The sequence below is a fragment of the Odocoileus virginianus genome, chromosome 5, assembly GCF_023699985.2.
Source record: "Odocoileus virginianus isolate 20LAN1187 ecotype Illinois chromosome 5, Ovbor_1.2, whole genome shotgun sequence".
NCBI lineage: Eukaryota > Metazoa > Chordata > Mammalia > Artiodactyla > Cervidae > Odocoileus > Odocoileus virginianus.
Genome location: NC_069678.1, coordinates 82,284,839 through 82,307,779, shown reverse-complemented (window position 1 = coordinate 82,307,779; position 22,941 = coordinate 82,284,839). Strand labels below are relative to the sequence as shown.

General features: G+C 51.6%; 1 protein-coding gene across 9 annotated transcripts in view; it reads right to left on the bottom strand.

The window, feature by feature from the left end:
• ERI3 (ERI1 exoribonuclease family member 3) overlaps positions 1-22,941 on the bottom strand; it is a 128,316-nt gene that overhangs the window by 54,353 nt on the left and 51,022 nt on the right. For all 9 annotated transcript variants that reach the window (XM_020897473.2, XM_070468276.1, XM_070468279.1 and 6 more), the window contains one exon: positions 4,068-4,140. In XM_020897473.2, coding sequence (XP_020753132.1) covers positions 4,068-4,140 — 73 coding nt within the window. The remainder of the gene's footprint in view (positions 1-4,067; positions 4,141-22,941) is intronic.

Sequence of the window (22,941 nt, the reverse complement as noted above, 5' to 3'; positions counted from 1 at the left end):
CACTTCAATCCCAGTAACTATCACCTTTCACCTGAACTAAGCAATGGTCTAATTCCATGGTTCTCAAGTAGGTATGGTACCTCTTCACTCCAGCTTCGTCCAGGCCACTGGAAACATATGTTTGGGGGGGGGGGGAGGGTGGCATTTTCAGTTGTCACAGTGAATTGGAGAAGGGCACTCTCCTGGCATCCAATGAACAGGGGCTGGGGATGCTATGAGTTCAGCCATGCTGCCCACACAATGATTTGCCCATCCCAACAAGCCAACTACAGCTCTATTACTGGTCCCCTATTTCTACTAGCTCTTTCTACACTGCAGCCTGAGAGTGTTTTTTCAAAACGCAAATCAGATGATGCCTCTCCTATCTTCAATCATGTCCCCTCATCCTAAGGACAAAGATCAAAACCTAAAGTCTGGTCTACAAGGTGCTGCCTCCCCTCCAGTTTCATTTCAGGTCAGCCTTCTCTCTTCCCCACATTCACTGTACTTCAGACAGTCATTTGTCCAGCAAATAATGATTTCACATCTACTGTGTGCCAGGGACTATCCAGAGTGATGAGGACGGAAGAGGGAACACAAGAGACAAACATTTTCCACCCTCATGGAACTTACATTCTAACTCCATGAAGCTGCCAGGCTGCTCTTCACCCAAAGCCTTGCCATATGTGGTCTCCCCTGCTCAGTCGATTTCTGCTTATCCCCCAGGTCTCAGCTTAGGCCCCCTTCCTCCCCCTCATCCCACTAAGTCAGGTGATATTATCCTATGATATCCTACTATATCCCTTGTGATATGATCCTATGACTCTGAATTTTTTGGTATTATAACACAATTGAAATTGTTTATTTAACACACATATTTTCTGTTAAATCCCCAGGGCCCACCACAGTATCTGGAACACAGAAGGCACTCAAGAATATTTTGCTTATTTATGCAGATGTGTATGTTTATATATGTGCATGTGCCTTTACAGTTTATGAATATGTATATATAAACACATTTGTACTTGTATACATTTTCATGTTTCTACACGTGAATAGGTGTATACACATGTATTCAAGTATGGATACATGCATACAGTTTTGGGTACTTGAGTGTATTCATTCACATGAGTACACATGTGTATATCTATGTGCATGCACATGTGTGTATACACTCTTCTGGCCCCTCAGTGACAGCTCTGACCTCCTGGAGGCCGCTGGAAGCAGGGCCCCAAGTCCTCTCTAAGCTGACAGTTCAATAAGAGCATAGATCAGTCAATGACATTCCAAATGTCAGCAAACACTAGTTCGCTCCTCTCTGCTACAGGGAAAGTAAGTGGAGGCGGGAGAAGTGGAGACCTGGCCCTGGAAGAGTTGCCCTTCCCTGAGACCACCCACGCCACCTCTGGACAGGAGAAGACAGCTGAAAGACCACATTCCACCTCTGCTCAGACTGGAGGCCTTAGTCAAGTGCGGACGCCGACCTCAGTCCCAGCTGCTCGTTCACTCAGCAGGTCTAGGTGGCCAAGCAGACCCAGAGCCTCCCCATTCTTTTCACAGGGCAGAGCCCTCCTGGGGCACTGAGGAGAGGAAAGGAAGGAAAGGGGGCAGGACAAAGTAAGGTAAAGGATGGGAGAGAAGCCCAGAGATAGCCAGGGCCTGGGTCCCACGTGGGGAAAGAGGGTAGGAGTGGGGCTTTTATGTGGTATTCCCACAACCTTGGCAATGGCCTCTCTGGCTTAGCTTTTCTCGTTGCTCTTTTTAAGGGTGCAGGAATCCCTGTGCAACCTGCACTAAGTCACGCAGTATAAAGGTCAGGAAGATCGCCATGTGCCTGGACCGCCAGGGTCCTGGAGCCTCCCTGTCTTGAATGGCTGATGAGGACTAGAGTTGGATCATCTTTCCTGCTGGGCCCTCAAGCACAGCTAGAACACAGTGTGGCTGGAGACCAGAAAGGAAGGGGCGAGACCCCTGGTTTTTCTTAGACCTACACAGTCTACCTCCCAGGAGGCGATCACAGAGTCCTCCGTTTCCCCTAGTACCCGTTCCTCCCTCCACTACTCAGCACAGTCTGGCAGAGAACCAAGCTGAATAGGTTCAGCACAGCTTCCTCCACTGCCAGCAGCACCAAGGTAGTCCCGAGTGGCAATGTTATCACACGGGTCAGCTGGTTTCCTGCCTCTCTGCCAAGGAACCTAGAGGCAGGGAGCTATCCATACACCACAAAGTCTAGTGAACTTCACAGAGCAATTGTTCATGGTCAGCGCCCGCCTCGCCTGGCCGGCCCTTCACATTGCATTTGCAGAGACCAGCAGGCAGCCTCAGATGCACTCTGACAGCTGGCACGCCGTCTCTTCCAGGCGCTCAGGCCTGGCCACACCCGCACGCGTAGCCCTGCCAAGACCCGCGTGAAAGGCCCTCTCTGGAGCCAGCTCTCAAGGATCAGTCAGTCAGCTAGCAATTGCTCACTGGGCATACACTCTGCACCTAGCCTTGATCTGGCCAGCGGGGACACAGAGAGGAACCAGGCTCAGTCTCTGCGTTTTGGAGGGACACGTCTGAAAGGAAACACATGGACTCAAAGATCATGGATATCCAGAGTGTCAAAGCCTTAAGGCAAGAGATCGACTTCTGAGCTTCTTAGCCGAGGTGAGACCTGAGCCGAATCATCAAGGAGAGAGAATATGCCTGAAGAAGATGACTGGGGGTGCTTCAGACGGAGAGAAGGCCTCAGGCCGAGGCCCAAAGGCAGGACAGAGCCTGGCCTCCTCAGCCCCAACTGGGAGGCAGTAGGAAGCGATTGTTCAGCTGCAAGGAGATCAGTGGGAGAGATGGGAAGGGGTCAAAACACAGACAAGCCCGAGGGCAAAGGACCCGCACACCAGGGGACCCCAAAGGAGCTCATACACACTGCCACAGAGAGCAGCTGCCCGAGAACAAAGCCCAGGGTGGTTGTCTTCCACTGCTCCTCCAAACACTCGCTTGCCTCCAGCATCCCCACACACCAAAGAATGCTGCTCCCCCTATGCACAAGTCCCCTCTCCCCAGATCCAGATCCCACCTTCCGAGAAAGCCCAGTTCAAGACCCTAATCCTTACAATACCAGAGGGCCTGGCCCTCTAACATCACTCCCTTCCCTGAGTACTGCTCCCCCACCCCACCTCCGGGAATCACTACTCTTGACTCCTGATGTGTTCTCCCTCCTCTGAGTTTCCTGGAAGTCACTGAGCTGGCCAATGGCACAGGTTCCTGGGGCTGACCCTGGTCTGTTACCCTTCCATCAGAGGGATTCATGGGAGTCAAGTCTCCCGAGTGGCCTGGGCCTCCCACAGCCGGGATCCTAAGACAGCAGGGATCTGGGAAGTCTATTCCTACACCTCCCTTCTTTTGCTTACCTAGGAAGTACAGCACACACTAGGAAAAGTCCAGCTTTCTGGGTGATTCATTCTCTGCCAGGGCCCACTTTCCTAGCTGCACAGGGTCCCTCCTGACCCACAGCCTCAGCGCCCTCTCCCCAGGTGCTTGGTGCTAGGTGAGTGCCAGCCTCCTCCCCCACGCTCAAAGGGAAGTGGGTACTAGTGTCCACAGCCCTTCTCATGTGAGCAGGCTCGGCTGCAGGTAGGTAGAACCAAAGCCAGCCTGGACCAACTCCACCTCGCCACCAGGAGATACCAGGGTCGGTCAGGAGGATCAGAGGTCACACTCATGATCACTCCTGGCACTTCCCCAGAGGCTCAACTGGGACCACGTCCCTCCTAGAGGCAATGCAGCTCAGCCCAGAGGGGGAGCTCTGAGGAAGAGCTGGAAACTCCCCTTAATCGGGACTTCTCTGCACATCTAGGGGACACCAAGGAGGGTGGTGTCAAACTCCACCCAGCAGCCTAGTCCCTTAAGCAGCTCCCCACTCTCAGAAATAACCCCAACCTTCCATATTAGCTAGGGAGGAGGAAGGAGGAGCATTGAGGAAAGAAAAGAACGAAGAGAAAAGAAAAGAGAACAACAAGATGAACAGAAATGAGAAAAGAAAGCAAGAGGGATGAGGCACAGGAGAACCCGAGGACACATGGAGAGGGGCTCAGATACAGTACCTTTTTCAGGTTAATCCACTGCTTGAAGTAATCTGCTACTGGCAAGCCTAAGTACTGGCACTGTCCTGGGAGCCTGAAGAAAGACAGGAAGGAGAGAACAAGTTGAGCAACCCATGTCGCAGGTACGGAGTCTTAAGACAGGAAATCTAACAGAGTCTATAAGACAGAGAGACCCCCAAAAGGCTAACAACCCACCAACCATGGGTCCTACCCCACCCAAGAAAGGGACTCCACCTTCAGCACCCTGGACACGAGGCTCCAGATGCAGCCCTCAGATCCAAATGTGAGAACCTGGAGACTCTATTCAAAATAATATCACACACTGCTTTCTGATGGCTTACAATATTGCTAAGTTTCTTACTTACATTTTCACATTAATTCAGAGTGAAGCTGGGAGGTGGTAGATCTGTACACTTATAGATGAGAAAACAAGAGTCAGGCTACCCAAGTCCCCACAGCTAAAACATGATAGTGCCAAGAACTGAGCCCAGGTCTGTCTCATTCAAAAGCTTGTGTTCTTTCCAGTGCAACAGGATGTTGTTGTCATTTTGTTACACAGACAGGCAGAGACTGAGACAGGAGGAGAGAGGGAAAAGAGCACATGATTTAGAGACAGCTGGGCAGGGCCTTTGCCTCACATTTAAGTCTCTAACAATAAGCTTTTTGTGATTGCGAAGACAGAGATAAAAAGATGTCAGAATGTACACTGAGAGTCTGTTCTTGATTTTTCTTTAAATTATAATTTATAAACTCTCCCCTTCTAGCTGATGATTTTGCCTACACAAATCCATTCAAACAAACACTTATTAAACACTGATGTTTAGTAAGAGTCAGGCACTCAGGACTCAAAAAGTAAAACTTAACTCCTGCGCATAAGGGACTCACAGTTTGTTCAGCAGAATGGAGAGTAAAAGAAATAGATTAAAAGCCTTAAGTTAAAGCATTGGGGTACATGGAAGAATGGAAGAAGATACAAGAAATATCAGCTAGGGAAGGCCATAGTTTCCTTGCAAAGAGGAGCTTGGCCACAGGCAATAGAGAACCTCTGAAGAGTTGTGATTTACAAAGATAGTTCTGGGGGCAACAAAAACAATACACTGCAAAAGCCAAGCAGTAGCCAGGATACTAGACAGCAGCTGTAGAGACAGTGAGCAAGCAACAGAAAAAAAGAGATGTAAAGGAAATCTTGGTGAGTGAATGAGAGAAAGTGGTAGAACCCAATCCAGAGGCATGTGGTTAGACCAGCTCTGTGCTTCTTACTGAGACAAAGTTAGGGGCGCAGATAGCATATGTGACAATGCAGATGCAGGCTTTCAGTCAATTTCATTACTGTTTTTAAATTCTCTTCATACAGTGTCTCCCCAGACCAGCCATCGTCCCAGTGCCTCCCCTCTACTAGCCCACCGGATAGAGGCATGAGTTTGGGAATGTCATTTGAGAGGTATACTTGACACCTGCTAAGCACTCAATACCTGTTGAGTTTGAGAGCCCTAGGAGACATTTGGCAGTGGGATGAGGTCTAAGAGGCAGATGGATATCCAGTTCTGAAGAGAGATCTGGCCTGGAGATATAAACTGCTGAATCATTCGTGTAATTTAAGTAAAATTAAAGCCATGAGAGAAGACAAGATCACCCAGGAAGAATGAGAGGAGCAGAGCGCCCAGGTTAATGTCTCACAAAGCTCAGTCAGTAAAAATCCGCCTGCAATGCAGGAGATCCCGGTTCGATTCCTGGGTCAGGAATATCTGCTGGAGAAAGGATAAGCTACCCACTCCAGTATTCTTGGGCTCCCCTTGTGGCTCAGCTGGTAATGAATCTGCCTGCAATGTGGGAGACCTGGGTTCAACCCCTGGGTTGGGAAGATTCCCCAGAGAAGGGAAAGGCTACCCACTCCAGTATTCTGGCCTGGAGAATTCCACGGACTATATAGTCCATGGGGTCGCAAAGAGTCAGACACAACTCAGTGACTTTCACCAATGACCAATGACCACCAAGCTTTGCTGAGCTAAAATGAAATGAGGCCACCTGGACCAGACCAACACCAGGGACAAGGAACTCACTACTACACACAGCAGTCGACTCTAATTGTGGACTCCTCCAATTAATAGAACATCCTTCCTTAATGCTAAACTTTAATCTGTCTTTTGTAATTTCCACCCCCAAGTCTGAGGAATGTCTTTAGAAACTACAGAGAATGAGACTTCCATCTCTTCCTTGCAGAACCTCTCAAGATGCATGAGCCTAGGGAGCTTCCCTCCAAGTTCCCTTCTCCAGGTCACATAGCCTTACCTCCTTCGAGATAACGTGCCATGAGGCAGGACTCACCCAACCCACCTCCATGCCCAGAGGGCAAGGCTCCTAGTATCAGGAAGCCAAGGTAACAAGTGCTCTTTGGACCACACATCACATCACCTGGGGCCTCCCCGGTGGCTCAGATGGTTAAGAATCCACCTGCAATGCAGGAGACCTGGGTTCAATCCCTGGGTCAGGAAGATCCCCTAGAGAAGGGAATAGCAACCCACTCCAGTATTCCTGCCTGGAGAATTCCATGGACAGAGGAGCCTAGCGGGCTACAGTCCGTAGTGCCACAAAGAGTCAGACACAACTGAGTGACTATACTTCAGGCTTCAGACTTCAGATCAGCTGTGGGCAACCTAAAGGATAATGAAAGCAAGCTTACCCTTTCTAGAATAATTCATTTTTGAGCCTAAAAAGCAAGTCATTAATGTCAAATGCCATAAACAGTCAAATAAGAGAGAGCTGAGAAAAACCCAATGAATTTGGCATCAGTGGGCTGGTAGGGAGAGAAGGCAGAAGGTGACGTGTTGAAGAGTAAGAAGAAATAAAGTGGAGATCACAAGCACAAACTCCCTCTTTAGGAGGTTTGGCAACAAGAATCCAGTTGAAATGACTGTTTCTACCCTAGGAAGTGTTAGGGCAGTCAACCTTCCCTCTATTACTCTTCAGCTGTCTGACAGACACTAGTGGGAGTCAATGCCTATGTTTCGGGCTACTAGTAGAGTAAGCATTTACTTTTCTGAGACCTGAGATACCTTACCAAGAGGAAGGCTCCTCTTCACACCCAGGTGACACGGTGATACGAACTACAACCAGTCAATTTCCTGGAAGGGAAAGTCTGGCTGAGGTCAAGAGGATGAAGGGGTATCCGGGTAGGACGTCTACATGTGGGAACCAATGACCAAGATTATAAGGAAATGAGGCAAGATTCTGAAAGACAAAAGGTAGCTTTAGGAACTAGAATGTGGTTGCCTAAGACACAGAACTGTAATGTTTGGGTAATTTTCTTATTCCCTTCAATTTTTCTTTCATGTTCCTTACCCTTGGTGTTTGTGAAACTGCTTGCTCAGGTCAGCTACTTTTAAAATATCACATTAAGGCCTGTGAATGAAGGGGGCCACCAGAAGCAGCAGAATCTGCAAAGGAACACATCAGGGGACTGGCCAGGAAAAGGCAAAGGTCCGGGGTCACCTATCACACTCCCCCAGCACCCTCTGGTTCATTTAGCTGACCTAGGCCAGGAGTGCTCTTGGCTGTGGCTGGCCCTGGGAGAGAAAGGGCTCCCTCTTCAGCAGGACTTCAAGGGCAGATGTCAAGTGTCAGCTGTCAGACAGAAAGTGTCCTCTACCCTGGCAGGGAGTGTCTCACAGGATCCTGCCTAGTTCTTTTGAAGGAGGACAGACTAGACAGATTGTCAGACTGAAGACTCAGCTTCAGATATGGCTCGGCAGCATCTGGAGTGCTGCCTGGGCCCCTTGGATGACTGAAGCAGAGAGCGGCGGGACCATTGCCCTCACTTGGGGTTTGTATAGTCACTTGTAGGTAAACCTGCCATTTGTAGACTCACAGACATTCCAGTTGTCGAATCCTCCAGCTGATGGGAGGTCCTAGCTCTGTGACTTCAAGACACAAGCAGTATACCTGCTACAGGTGTAGCAGGACCCAGGCCCGTCTTCACAAGAAACACAGAGCCATATGCCAGAACTTGAACTCCCAGGTGCCTCATGGGAAGACAGCTAGCTACACATTTCTACGACAGAACCCTAGCCCAGCTCAGACAGCACCAAGAGAAACCCCATGAGGAAGGATAGGTTAGAGTAGTTGTCATCCCTTTATAAAAGAGGAAATTGATGCCCAGAGAAGAAAAAGGGTTTGCTTGATCAGACAAGAAGCCAAGGGCAGAACCAGAAATGGGATCTAAGCCTTCTGACTACACAAGGCATCAATCATGTAGACGCAGTCTTTACAAGTCCCTAGGAAGGCAAGGTCTGGGTTTCAGAGAGGTAGGCAGCACAGTGGTTGGTGCTCAAGGTCACTGCTGGGTCCACAATTCTTAGGAGCATGAGGCTACGATCAGTGGGTACTAGTGGGTACGTGGGTTCGTGGTGCCACTAATTTGGAAAAGAAAAAGGTGAAAGTGCCCCTGGCACAAAGGGCCTGAATGCTGTGAGTTTCTACCAGACACTGATCCCAGGAAAAGAGCCACTGGCAGTGGGCCCTGGACTAGCCTACGGGCATGAACGTGCAGGCAGGTTTATGGTGCCCAGGCCTCCATGCAGCTGGGATCACTGGGCACAGAGCTCCTCAACTGCCCAAACATCATCTGGCCATGCTTATTACTGCTGCCCAATGAAATTTTATGCACCAAGTCCACAGGTGTGATTTCCCCTTCTTTATGAGGGTCGGAATGACATCACTGATGGCCAATAGAAAAGAGCCAATTATGTCCAGGCCATAAAAAGGAATGGGAATTTTTTTTCAACCAAATCAAAACTTCCTTCAGCCTCATGAATGCAAGGGGCCCTCTTTAAGGAAGCCCCCCACCCCAGTCCTGCCTGTGGGCTCTAAACCAAGGGATATGATTGCTTTCCAAATGCTATGGGGCCTAGGGCCAGAGAAGGGCTCCGCCTTTGCTGTTTACTATGGGGCTCTTCTCTTATCACACTGGCCCCCTAGGGTCATCAGAACAGACCATGAAACCCTCCCCTCTGAGGCCTGACTGGTTCCCTGCTACTCCATCCAGGGGGAAGTCAGAAAAGATGGGTTACTCCTCAAGTTCCCTTACTACTTTAGCTAAGTAACAGAATGCAAAGAAAGCACTCTCCTTCTTAGAAAGAAGAGTATGGGAGGAATGAGGGTATAAGAAACAGCCCCCTCAATAAGCATACAGCACAGAGCAAAGGGAGCCCCACCACCTGCAGCCCCGCGCTCGGGCTAGGCCCAGACAGCCCTGATGGCAAACAGGTGTGACCAGCTTGGCGCCAGCCAAGGCAGGGACTGGCTCATTAAGGGAACGCCACCCTCGCTAATGGGTATGGGCAGGATGAAGCCATTGTTAGCAAGAGCTCAGCTTTGAAGACTGGGTGCCACAGAGCTGGAGGGCTCTGCTAGAACTGCTAGGCTTCAGTCGAGGGGGCCAGCAGCATCCACGGAGGTCTGATAAACAGACTGGCAGACACCAAGACCCGGGACCAGCCAGAGAGCAGGCACCAGTGCTGGCAGAGATCATGAGTTTCTTCCCTCTGAGTTTCTTTCTCTGCAAGTCTTAGGGATGTGCAGGTCACTCTCAAGCCTTTAAGAGGAGGAAGTCAGCTGAATCTAAGGGCTATATTTGACCCCTCTCTGCTTCTCTGGAAAGGCTGTGGGACTCGGATCTCGTAATGATGTAGGCTGTCATTTCTTGTACCCAAAAGCACATATCGCTCACCTGCAAGGGCAAACTATTTTGTTCCACCTGATATGCAGAAAAGGGGGCGTGTGGAGGTGCAGAGGCAAAGAGCTGAGAGAAAGGCCCTGTCTTCTTTAAAGTCATCTCAGAGCACAGACGGAGAAGGCAATGGCAACCCACTCCAATACTCTTGCCTGGAGAATCCCATGGACAGAGGAGCCTGGTAGGCTGCAGTCCATGGGGTCGCGAAGACTCGGACACGACTGAGCAACTTCACTTTCACTTTTCACTTTTCATGCATTGGACAAGGAAATGGCAACCCATTCCAGTGTTCTTGCCTGGAGAATCCCAGGGACGGGGAAGTCTGGTGGGCTGCTGTCTATGGGGTCGCACAGAATCGGACACGACTGAAGCGACTTAGCAGCAGCAGAGCACAGAGGCACAGAGGGCCAGCCTAGGGAAGGCGGAAGCGGCACACCCAGCCAACCGGTCAGAGAGGGAGCTCCTGTTGAGGGGTCACCTGTGAGGGGTGTGGGGCTTGTTTCCATGAGGGCCTCTACTCTTGCTCATTCTGATGCAAACCTTCCCACAGATGCTGTCACTGGCTGTCCTGCACCTCAGAACCACCGCATCTCCTAGGCTTGTCTCCAAGTCCCAGCAAGGCTGAGTCTCAGGAAAGGTCCCCTGCCCCTGGGTCCCAGTCTGGGAGTCCTAGTCAGGGCCCCACAGTCAGCACGACATGTGTCTGCATCCAGCTCAGGCAGGCTACTGGAGCCCAGGCAGCACTTCGCTGGGGACACAGCTCTTTGTCTCTCCTGTTTCCGTTTCCCCACCCAGAGGAGATAAACAGACCCCGGGTGATAAACAGCCCGCCTTTCATGACCACTTTTCCTCAAGTTGAGGAGAGTAGCTGGTGATGGATGGGCTAGAATTTGGTTATCAGGAAGGGCTGTCAGCCAGAGGTGCCTATCTCCTCCCCCACTACACAGGGCATCATTATGCTGTGGCATCGAGGTAAAATATGAGCAGGGGGAGAGAAGGAAGAAAGCAGGGAAGGCTGGGCTTCTACACGGAGCCAGCTGAGCTACAGTGAGAGCAGGCATGGGGCTGGGACCTTAGTTATCTGCCCATGACACCTTTTATCTCTGCACAAATTGGTCCTTCCACCCCCACTGCATCCTCTTAGACAAACAGAGGCAGGTACAATGTGGTACCATTGCAATCACGTAGCAATTTAACCCGAATTAGTGAGAGGGTCAAACCAGGAAATAAGGGTTTTTCATTTCAACAGGTTCCTTAGTCTCTGCTCAGAACCACCACACTGCAGGAAGGAGGGGGGAGAGAAAGGAGACTCATAATTGAATTCACTCACTTGGCCTCTGCTGATGTATAAAAAATTAATGCTCGAGCCTCATACTTATCAAAGCCAGCCAGTCTCCAACTCACCTGCGAGACATACCATGGTAGAAGACACAGCCCAGCCACTCCCAGCCAGGCAAGGACAGGAAGGGAGAGGAAAGCAATGCCGTGTGCCAGCAATGCCTACTAGAAACCTATAGGATAATGTGTGGGGTGTGGGGGAAGGAGAGGGGCAGCGAGGGTAGAGCAGGTGAGCACATCAAAGATGATCCTGGACAGTTTAAGAACACGCTTCAGGGCTTCCCTGGTGGCTTAGGGGTAAAGAATCCGCCTGCCAATGCAGGAGACATAGTTCGATCCCTAGTCCGGGAAGATTCCACATGCCATGGAGCAACTAAGCCCATAGGCCACAACTACTGAGCCTGTGTTCTAGAGTCAGGAGCCACAACTACTGAAGCCCAAGCACCCTACAGCCCGTGCTTTGCAACAAGTGAAACCACTACAGTGAGAAGCCTGCACACTGTAACTAGAGAGTAGCCCCTGTTCACCACAACTAAAGAAAAGCCCGCATAGCAATGAAGACCCAGGCAAAAACAAAATAAATTAATTTAAAAAAAAAAAGAATAGACTTCAGTCTACAGAGAGAAAAGACATTCTGGCTCCACCCTCCACCAGGAGATGGCCAGTAACCCATCTCTGTCTGTCTCTCTCACTCACTCACACACACACCCACACACAGAGCTGTGCTGAAAGTGACTAACCACCCCCCCACACACACACAGCTATGCTGAAAGTGAGAAAGCCAATGGGAGTACACACACACACACACACACACACACACAGCTGTGTGCTGGAAGTGAGTAACCCCTCTCTCTCTCTATGCTGAAAGTGAGAAAGCCAATGGGAGTACACACACACACACACACACACACACACACACACACACACACACAGCTGTGTGCTGGAAGTGAGTAACCCCTCTCTCTCTCTCTCACACACACACACACACACACACACACACACACACACACACAGCTCTGTCCCGCAAGTGAGTAACCTCTCTCTCTCACACACACACACACACACACACACACAGCTCTGTGCTGGAAGTGAGTAACCCCTCTCTCTCTCTCTCTCTCTCACACACACACACACACACACACACACAGAGCTGTGTTGAAAGTGAGGAAGCCAACACAAGTGTATACACACATACACACACACACACACACACACACACACACACACAGAGCTGTGCTGAAAGTGAGGAAGCCAACAAGAGTACTGACAGCATTGACAAGGCTAAAAAAGCAGGGAGTGGAGGAGTCACTTCTGCTCCCCAATCACTTCCCCCACTGCAGACCCTGGAGCTACAAGGGCCCCTGATGGGGGAAAGGACTAGGTCTGTGGTTCTGCCGCACTAAGAGAAAACTTGGTCAAGTGACCATGTGTCCTTGGGCAAATTATATCACCTCCATGACCTGCTCTGTGAAGGCTAAAGGAGCCAGCCAAAGGAAACATTTCATAAATAAGCACTTACAGAAGGGATCCTGGCTGTAAGGAGGTCAGCTAAGACCAAACCTGCAACTGCCTTTGGAGATGCTTCCAAGCTGCCTGCATTGAGAAGACAGTGCCTTGGTCAGGAAAAGGCTCCTGGAGAAGTTTTCTGGGGACGACAATGAGGGAAATCCAAAACCACTAAATGGTTGCCAGAATGAATTCCAAGAAGCTTGGGGTGAGGGGAGGACTTGTGGATGAAGAAGACACCTTGGTACTCACTCTCCAAATCTAAAAATTCAGGATGCAAATAGCAGGCAACAAAAGCCAAGGCCCCAGTCTACACATAAAGTAGGAGAACGTTCTACCTCAATTGAAACCACATATTTACAAGTATCACTGAGATCCAGGACCCTCAGGGGGCAGAGGTCAAGCAACCGTGATTCCTAGACACGCAGAGCTTTCAGGACCACCTAGGAGATAACCACAGCATGAATGTAATGATCATTCCAGGAGAGACTACTGCAAAAGGGCCATCTCATTTCCGGGGATGGGAGGGCAATGCTGGGGAGTACTTACGAAGATTCAGCTTCAATCCCCTCTGCTCTAACACACACACACACACACACACACACACACACACACACACACTCTCTCTCTCTCTCTCTCTCTCTCTCTCTCTCTCTCTCTCTCTCCCCCTCTCCCCCTCTCTCCCTGTCCCTCCACTCTTCTCTGCCTGCCCACAGCCCTGGGAGGATGCACTGCTGACTTCTCGGCCCACTTGGCCCCCCACACTTGCCCCCATCCTCTGGGAAGGCTGCAGGTTACAATTCCAACCACAGGCTTCAGAAAGATGATACACTTGCCGGAGCCTGCAAAGGGTCAGGAGAGAGTACTGTTTGAAATACCAGCGTGACAGCTGGCTCCTTGTCTGTCTCTTCCTCCCCCAACCCCCTCCCCAAACTTGTCATGGTACAAGAAGTCTATAAGCAGCCCATCAGCTTTAAATATCAGTGTGCGTGAAGCAGGAGCACGAGAGCGAGGGAGCGGGAAGCAGACAGCGCGCCTCTGTCGCCACTGCCTGTCAGGGAACACTAATGAATTTCACCACCAGCAGCCATGCCTTAGATGGGGGTGGGGGTGGGGGTGGGGAGTCTTCTAGGGAGAACTCTCACAGTATTAAAACGTCTCTTCCCAGAGCCCTGTGAATAAATGCCACCGCAGAACCGCGAACTATGCCCGCCACTAAGACTCAGGGCAGAGGAGGGGGAGGGCTTGGGACGAGCCCTGAGGTCTTCCCGAAGAGGAAGAGGAGTCCAAGTGTGAGGCTGGAGTGAGCCAGCTGAGCTTCCATCAGGAGGTGACCACCATCAACCGTATTCCTCTCTTAACAGCCTTGGGAGGCTGGGCTGAGAGGACTAGGAGGACAAGAAGAAAAGCCTCGTGCAGGGAGACAGTACCAGTTGGCCAGACTCACTGCCTCCCTGCTCCACTTCCCAGCAACTTCAGCCAACTCACTTCACTTGAGGCCAGGAGCAAGCAATCCTAGATCGTTCCAGATCTAGGGAAGGTAAGGTAAGGAAACCAGAGCACAAGTCAGTCCCAAGAGGCAGCTGCTTTCGCCACGATATCAGGGGCCAGAGCTGATTATGCTCTCCATTTCACAGATGAGGAATGGAGGCGGAGGGAGGAATGGAGGCGGAGGGAGTAATGTGACTTTCCCAGGATCCTACAACTAGCAGGCGGTGGAGTCAACACTCAAACCCAGGTCTCTCTCCCCTCTAAAGGCCCTGCTCTTTCCACAGTAACACATGCCTCTCTGAGGAGGGGCTGACCACTCACTGGCTCCCGAGTGCCCTCAACTGCCAGGCCCTGCCCGGCCCTGCCCCGCCCCTCCGCTCCCTCCCCCAGGACGCACGCACCTCTGGCCGGCATGGGCCACAGCTGCCATGTAGCACAGGGCTGGGCCCCGGGCCAGGGTGAACCCAGCCTGGCAGAGCAAGCCCTGGGCATGAGCCAGGCCATCACCTGGGAGTCTCCACGGCTCAGAGGGCATGGCTGCAGGCAGGAGCCCTCCCTCGGGTGCCCTCCGCACAGCTCTGATCAACAGTGTCTGATCTGGCAATGACCTGCTGTGCAGGGGGCAAATGACATTTAATTTCCTCTTGGTTTCCCTATGGTACAGACTAAAGGCCGTCACCTGCGTCTGGGTCTGGCAGCACAGCTGGAAGTGTTCCCAGACATGCTGCTCTGGAGAGTTCCCAAACAGAAACCAGAACACAGGTGGGTGCAGAGGGACACTCCGTAGGCCAAGCTGCCCATCCTCCCAGAGAAAACCAACCTCAAATCCCCACAGGCAAGCAGATGTTCCAAAAGATTCTGTATGTGTATAGTGCACCTCCCGCGCCACGGCTTTCTGGCCCACTTGCCACGTATCTCTATTCCCATTTCTCCCTCATGGAGCCCGTATAAATAACCACACACAGTACACAAGAGCCACAAACACCCTGCGGAACATATAACCTGTGCCTCCCCTGTGCCACAAATACGCCATGAAATCAAATACTGTATATCTCACCAGCCCCTCTCCAGTGAAAGGATAAGACAGGCACCTCTCCAGAGCCTCTCCTGCTACCGTTCTTCCAGGGAAAGGGCACAGAGCCCACCTGTGTGGCTGCGAGAAGTGCTGGAGTGGCTGCCAGGACTTGGGCAGGTGGAATGGCAGAGGCCCCAGTAGGCAGCAGGGAGTGGGGCTGGTGGAGGAGGGTGGGCAGGTGCTGGGAGGTCTCCAGCGCACTCTGGTCAGTATCTTGGATGGTGAGATATTTGCTTTTTCGGCTCAGGAGTTCTGTAGCAGTTTGAGCGGTCTCCAAGATACCTCACTCATCCCCCACTAGAGTCTCCATCTGGCCTATGGCCATCTTGACCCTTTGCCTGGGCCCTTGGCCCTTTGCCTGGCCTACAATGCCCTCTGGAGGCTCCACAGAGAGCATCCTGCAAGCATTCGGGATGCGGCAGGCAGCCTGACCTCTGCTTCAGGGACACAGCTGTTCCCCTCACCCTGTTGGATCTCCTCTGCACTGATCCCAGCTCCCCTGACTCCTTCAGAATGTGTAATCTAGCCTACAGAGTCACACTTCTGGTGGGCATTTTCAACTGTGCTCCATGGAGTTCTAGCATTCTAGGAGGGACATGGAGCTACTTTGTGCTGGTAAGGGTGGGAAGAGGAAGAATGGGCAGGGTCTTGCCCCAGCTTCAACCAGAACAGCTCAACTTTTATACATTTCGTAATATTGGGCTTTCTTTAACATTTTTTTTTTTTTAAGTTTCCTGATAAAAATACTACCCGTTCGATCTCTACTGTGCTGCTCCAGGTTTTCATGGCATTCATTATGTATCCTCTCGGTAGTGTTCTCAGGCTCTACCTTACTGATTACTTAGCCTACAACTGGTTTTGCACATGCTGCTCCTTCTGTCCCGATCATCTGGTGGTCTCCAGAGTCCCCAGCACAGTCCTTAGTGGGCCCAGAGCAACTCTCAACAGGGGCTCACTTTAGGCTCCTGCTGGAATATTCTTCCAGGATACACAGTGGCTACTGCCTTCAATGGCAGTTTCTAACAGTATTCCTCAGAAGACAAGAGCTGCCGTGGGTGGTAACTGACATTTACAAGAAGGTCCCAGAGAAGACGTGTGGCATGTGCCACTCTTAAATCACCAATTGCAGCACACCTGCTACCATTATCAATCATCTAAACCAACCAGGGACCAAGGAGACTTTTGCATCTGGCCAATCTACGGGCAAAATGCAGTATATTCCAGTAGGAAATACCACTCATTAGAAGTTTCCAAGCCACGGAAGTAGGACCATTGGAACATAGGATGATGCTCCTCAGCCAAGTACTCAAGGGTCTGCCCCTTGTAGAGGAGTCACTCGTATGTGTGTGTTCAGTCGTGTCCAACTCTTTGCGACCCCATGGATTGTGCCCGCCAGGAGTCACAAGTCCCACAGTTCTGCTTATCGGATTGGAAATGGGCAAAACCCCTTGGCCCATCAACCAGGCCCGCCTCCTGGGCCTCCTCCAGCCAGCTCTTGGGAGGCGGCAGCAGGAAGGCAGGGGACCGTGCTCCTCCGTGCTGAAGCCACTTGTTAATAGGCCCCAGATTCCCTCATCCCCCGGGAAAAGGAGGTAGCAGTGAGCCCTCTCCCTCCCTCCACACCCCCCCCACCCCACATCTGCCTCCCAGCAGGGCCAGGGAGGAGAGCCATTAGCGTGTGCCTCAGCAGACAATGGGGAGGAGAAGTCTCCAGAGCAAAGGACAACTGCAGCAATTAGAATGCAGGGAGGTTCAGAAGCTATTTAACTGGGTGACCCTGAGGTCGCTGCATCTGACTCCCATCCCTGGATAAATATTGTATGAGAGGGGAGGGGGGCCAGAGAGGGAGCCAGCGCAGTGCTGCCCCTCCTTCCACTCCTTTCCCCACCCCACAGAGCTGCCTCCAGCCACACACACCAGGAACATTATTTACAGCCCTGACAGTCAGAGCAATCACTCTGCTAACCAAGAGGGAACGGACAAAGTCGACTTACCCAAAATTGACTATGGCAATTGAAGAAGAATCCAGGGCTGTGGGGGAAGGGAGCAGAGCCAATACTGAGACGCAACGCTTCTCCCAGATTATGGGTCCAGCTAGCATTAATACCCTCCATCACACCAAAACCACCAGCAGGTGAAGCTGGTCCCAACTGGTAGAGAGCCATCAAAAATGGAGCACCCTTCTACCCTTTTGGGAGCTCCATAACAGAAAAACTCCTGGATCTCATCACTACCCAGGCTGTCGTTGCTCAGTCGCTCAGTTATGTCCAGCTCTTTGCGACGCCATGGACTGTAGCACGCCAGGCTTCTCTGCCCTCCACTGTCTCCCAGTTTGCTCAAGTTCATGTCTGTTGAGTCGGTGATGCTATCTAACCATCCCATCACACCAGGTGTTCCCTAGCAAAGATGGGAGTCCCAGCTACCTGCCCAGAGGAAGCCACATGCCACTTACTTATCCAGCGGGTCCCTTAGCTGACTTAGTGGGTTAAGGCCACGAGGAGGAAAGTCAGACAAAGCAGCAAGGGGTCAGGGTGGGGGAAGAAGAGGAGAGCGTCTGAGCACGGGCTGTGCCTCAGCCCCCACGTGCCGCTCCTCCAGTCCTGCTCTAATGCACCCTGACATGCCTCTGAAGACAGAGAGCTGTTTGCAGTCAGCACCGTGATTTGTTAGTAATTATTTCCATGGTGTCACATTGCTGTCACTCTGTTAACAAAGAGACAGGCTGCCTCGGGCTGCCTGCAAGAAAGAATCGCAGAGAAAAAGGCCTGTCAGGCTCCCGGGACTCTCTGGGCTGGCTGGCTTTCTTCCCCAAACCAACATCCTTGCAGGCTTTGGAAGAAACAGTTTTACAGAACTATCAAGTCTGAGTCATGTCACCCGTTAGCCAGGGACAGAGAATTTATCCCACCTGCTCACAGGTACCCTTCCCAAAGCCCAACAGAGCTAAGCCCCAAGAGTCCACAGATCATTCAGGCATGGGCCACTCTGCCAGCGGCAGCCTTGGGTTCCCTAGCCCACACCTCCCCAGCCCTCTGCTTCCTGACTTCCTCCTCACTGTGGTGTTCACAGCCTCCTCCATGCTCTCAGGAGCCTGATCAGTGACCAATTTCAGAAGCAGCCACCTCGCTGGCATGGATGGTGGTTAGGGAATACACAGTGGAAGGGCATCTTCCCTCCTTGAACCTGCCAAACACCGTTCAGGACCAAAGATGCTCAGGCGCCTGAGCACCTGTGAGGAGATCCTCTCTGAGCTGCCTAGATCAGGACAGAATCTGCACTAAGAGAGTTGGTGGTCTGCTTTAACACAAAATAATGTCTACATTACCCTGGCTGGGAATTAGAGGACAGATTGGCAAGCGCTGACAAAACAGAGGTCACTCACCTTACAGGCATGGAAAGTTGGAGATTAATTCTCTCCTCTCACAGAGGGAATCAGACTCCAGGACAGAGGAAGGAGGCACCGATCTTGAGAAACCCTTTCATCGCCAAGCAGCAGTAGCAGCAGCAAAAAAAGGAAGACGAAAGCCCACAAAAGTCTGAGAGAGGCCCTGTCAAGGGGGCAAGGACCACTGCCACTCAGCTCCTACAGAATCCCAGGGGACAAAGAAGCCTAGACAAGACTCCGAGTCTCCTGGCATCAGCATCCAAAAGACAGGGCAGTGCTGGCTGCATGCACTGACATGAAAGCCCCCCGAAGGCAGGACTTCGGAAGTTTTATCTCTTTGTTCACTGCTAAGTCCTCAGTACCTGGAAAGTATAAGACATATCATGGGGATTCAATAAACATCTATTGAAAGAATAAATAAATCTGCGACTAGGGCTCAAAGGCCTCTTCCACGGCCCAGGGGTTAGCCTCTATCACAGGGGTTCAGAAAAGAGGGAGGCCAGTGCAGACTCCACAAGAGACAGGGAAGACCACATGTCTAAGGGGCTGGAATTAGGTTTAAAAGGATGAGGGAGATTAATTAGGACAAGCTGACAGGACTAGGCAGATGCTCGTATCACATACTCACTCAATAAACATGAACAGAAAGACCAAAAGAACAAACTGTAGTATAGTAATACAATGGAATCCTATCCGGCAATAAACAGGTCGAACTACCAATACATACGACACAGATGAATCTCTTGTATATTACATTGAGCAAAGGAAGTCAGACTCAAAAGAGTACATCTTGTATGATTCCATGAAAGCCAAAAATAAGAAAATGAGCCAAAAGTAACGGAAGTCAGAGTAGTGGTTACATGGAAGGGGGAAGGCATTAGACAGAAGAGGGGCACAAGGAGACTTTCTGGGATGATGGGAAAAGTTCACCTTGATCTGGGCAGTACACAGGTGTATACATGTATAACAATATGCTGAGCTGCCTATTTCACACTTGTATACTGGATGTACCCTACTGCACCTATTTCATACTTCCATTTCTAAAAAGATAAATTGTTCTTTGGTTTTCCTTTTTCTTTTTTTGGCTGTACCACATGGCATGTGGGATCTTAGTTCCCCAACTAGGGATCAAACCTGAGCCCTCTGTGTTGAAAGTGTGGAGTCTTAACCACTAGACTGCTGGGGAAGTCACGATAAAAAAAAATTTTTTTAAGTTGGGTCTCAAGAGTCATGCGAAAAGTATCTCACCCATACAAATACAAAAACAAATGAAAAAAAAATATTTTCTAGCATCAACAGTGGAAGTTTAGGAGTTCTCCCTGGAGTTCAGGACACAAGCCCCTCATTCTTCACTCTCTATTTTCCAGAGGCCATTGCTTCAGTCGTGTCCAACTCCATGCGACTCTATGGACTGTAGCCTGCCAGGCTCCTCTGTCCATGGGATTCTCCAGGCAAGAACACTGGAGTGGGTTGTCATGCCCTCCTCCAAAGGAACTTCCCAATCCAGGGATTGAACCTGCGTCTCTTACATCTCCTGCATTGGCAGGCGGGTTCTTTACCACTAGCGCCACCTGGAAAGCTCTTGCCAGAGGACAGAAGGGCCCAAATGAATGGCCAAGGCCTGCGAAGGTCCAAAACTGTTCAAAACACAAAGCGGTGCCAGCCGAGTCTTAGGTGGAGCTTCTATTTCAGAACACGAAGACTCCACAGAAGTAGAGCTGGCGCCCTGGTCAAGCCATGCCCTGCTGGTTCTGAGGCTCTCTGAAGGAGCCTCTCAGATTCTTCCACGGAGCACAGAACCAGACTTCCAGACACTGCCCAGAAGTGCCACAGACACAGAAACAATCTGTCTTCCTGACAAGCCAGGCAGAGACCAGCTGATCTACTCCAATTCTGGGTGATGGTTAAGGTCCGAGTGCCTACGGCCCCTCCTGCCAGCAAGGAGGAGGCGGTAAGACCCTCAAGGATGGTCGAGGGGCACTCCATCCATCAGATCGGGGACTAGACACCTGGCAGCCATACTCACCTCAGGACCAACGAAGCAATAAAGAGTCATCTAGTCAGCAGCACCGCAGCAGGCTCCCACCACCAGAAACATCTCAGCACCTGGCTGGCCACTACATAAACACCTGCATCTTTCATCAGGGTTTTAACTGAGCAAAACTTCCACTCCAGGGATTCCCACAACCACCAAAGTACTTAAAACCCTCCGGCACCTTCCCAAGGGGGCAAGGAGACGAGTCTGCCACTGGAGCCCCACCCTGAAGCCTAAAAATGCCCAGAAGCTGGAATATCAGAGGCGCTGTCTGCCCGGGAGGGGCCGTGCCCGCAGACCTGATGGAAGTGTCTCTTTCCCCCCAAGTGTCCCTGCAGGCCTAAGGTCCCCCCAGTCCTTCCCTGGACTCAGGCTCTGAGGGAAGGCTGCAGGCTGCACAGCCTGCCGACCCGCAGCTCCAGGACCGCATGGAGAAGGGTGGGAAGGAGCGCCAGCTGGGAGCCAGAAACCTGCTCCTGCCCCAAGGCCCACACACCAGAGATAGGTAATCCCTAGCCAAGCGCAGTGTCAGGAGCCCCTTTCCTGCCAGGTCCCAGCCTCAGGACAAGTGCAGGAATGGGCTCGCTGGCATCTGTGAGGAGGCTGACTCCAGAGGCCAGAGTTCTCAGGTGGAGGCGGGGCACCCCTCGCTCCCCAGCGCCCAGGAACCCTGGGCCCGAGGAGCTGTCAGGCTAACGAGGCTACCCCACCACCACTCCATCTGAGCGTGGCAGGCTGCGCCGCACGACTGGCTTCAGGTGGCTCTTCTTTAATTAATGGCATCCCAGGCTCTGCAGGGAGCTTCACCCCACAATGAATGGCCCTCTCTCATTAGAGGCAGGCCTGCCATGATGTATTCAGGGCGAGGGCCAGGATTCATTTCCCTGTCTGTGGGTTGGGGATGGGAGGGAGGGGGGAGGCAGCAGGGAGAGATTTATATCGAGTGACTTGGATTAGCTGCAGCTGAAACATGACCCCATCAACGCAAGCTGCCTTCTTGGGGCTAACCCGACGCACCTCTGCTGACGAGAGGGCTCTAGGGAAGCTAAAGGGAGGGCAGAAGGTCTGGTTCTTGTTCAGTCTGGGCTCAGGCTGCAGCTCAAAGGCCCAGAATTCCTATACAACCTCCAGAAGCCCCTCCCCAGCCCACCCACACACACTGGGTGTGCAGTGCAAGCCTGGCCTGACTCAGAGCTGATCTTGCCTTTCCGAGAGCCTCTTCGTGGCCAGGAAGCTGACCCATGGGCTTCACAGCTATATCAAAGTGCTGACCATGGCAACCAGCTGTTTCTCTTGCTTTCTATAGGAAATACCCTCATTCCCTACCTCAGAGGAGGAGTCCAAAACATGGTAAGGCCCACGTCTGCAGCTGGGTGGGCAGGACCCAGGGATGTTCGGCCATCTCAGACTTCGAGCTACCCAGTGCTCGGGAAAAGGCAGGCATCAGTCTGACGTGGAAACATGTTGGCAGCACTGCACTGCGCTCACCCCTTAGGCTGAACCCCACCTCCAGGGTGGGGGGGATCCTAAGCAACACTCCTCTCCCCCTGGAGCCATCCCACAGCGATCATGAGACTGAGCCAGGTAGACTGGAGTCTTCAAGGCAAAAGACTGCCTTGGTCTTGAAGACTTCATGGTCCTGAAGACTGGGGTCTTCAAGGCAAAAAGGAAAATGTGGCCCATGTTTCCAATGTACTTCTCACAGACCTGCAGAAGCGGCCCTGCACTCTGCTAGCCACACAGGTGGTTTCAGGCCGTGGAGTTGGGTAGGTTCAGGCTGGCAGCAAACAGCACACAGGCCTAGAAACTTCCCCTACAAGTCCCATTAAACTTGCTGTTTAGTTTTGCTTGTGCTTGGGAGAAAAATCCTACTGCAGAGCCTGTCCTCCATCCTCGGCCCTCTGAGAACGCCCAGTTCACCTAGAGAGATGGAGGGTGAGCCCCCAGCTGCTGCTGCCAGCCAATCAGAAGGTTGCTTTGCTGTGTCCCAGGGAGGCCAGGGCAGAATGCCTATCATCTGCACACACAGGCTCCATGTAGTCCACGCTTTCCCCGGCCCTCGTGGTGGAGCATTCATATACCCTTCCTTCCCTACTCAGAAAGAGATGTAGCTCAGTTCCGCTTTGCTAAGCCCTATTTGGCAATGTGTCTAAACACATGCAAACTTAATTAGTTCAGGAGGGGAGCCCAAGCGCTTGCAGTGACAGATAAAAGTATCAGGAAATGAGACAAGTCAGACTGCCAGGGAGTTCTGACTCAAGCCCCTTCCCCCAACAGGCTGCTAATCAAAGGTGATACAGCTCTGTGCCGGATCAA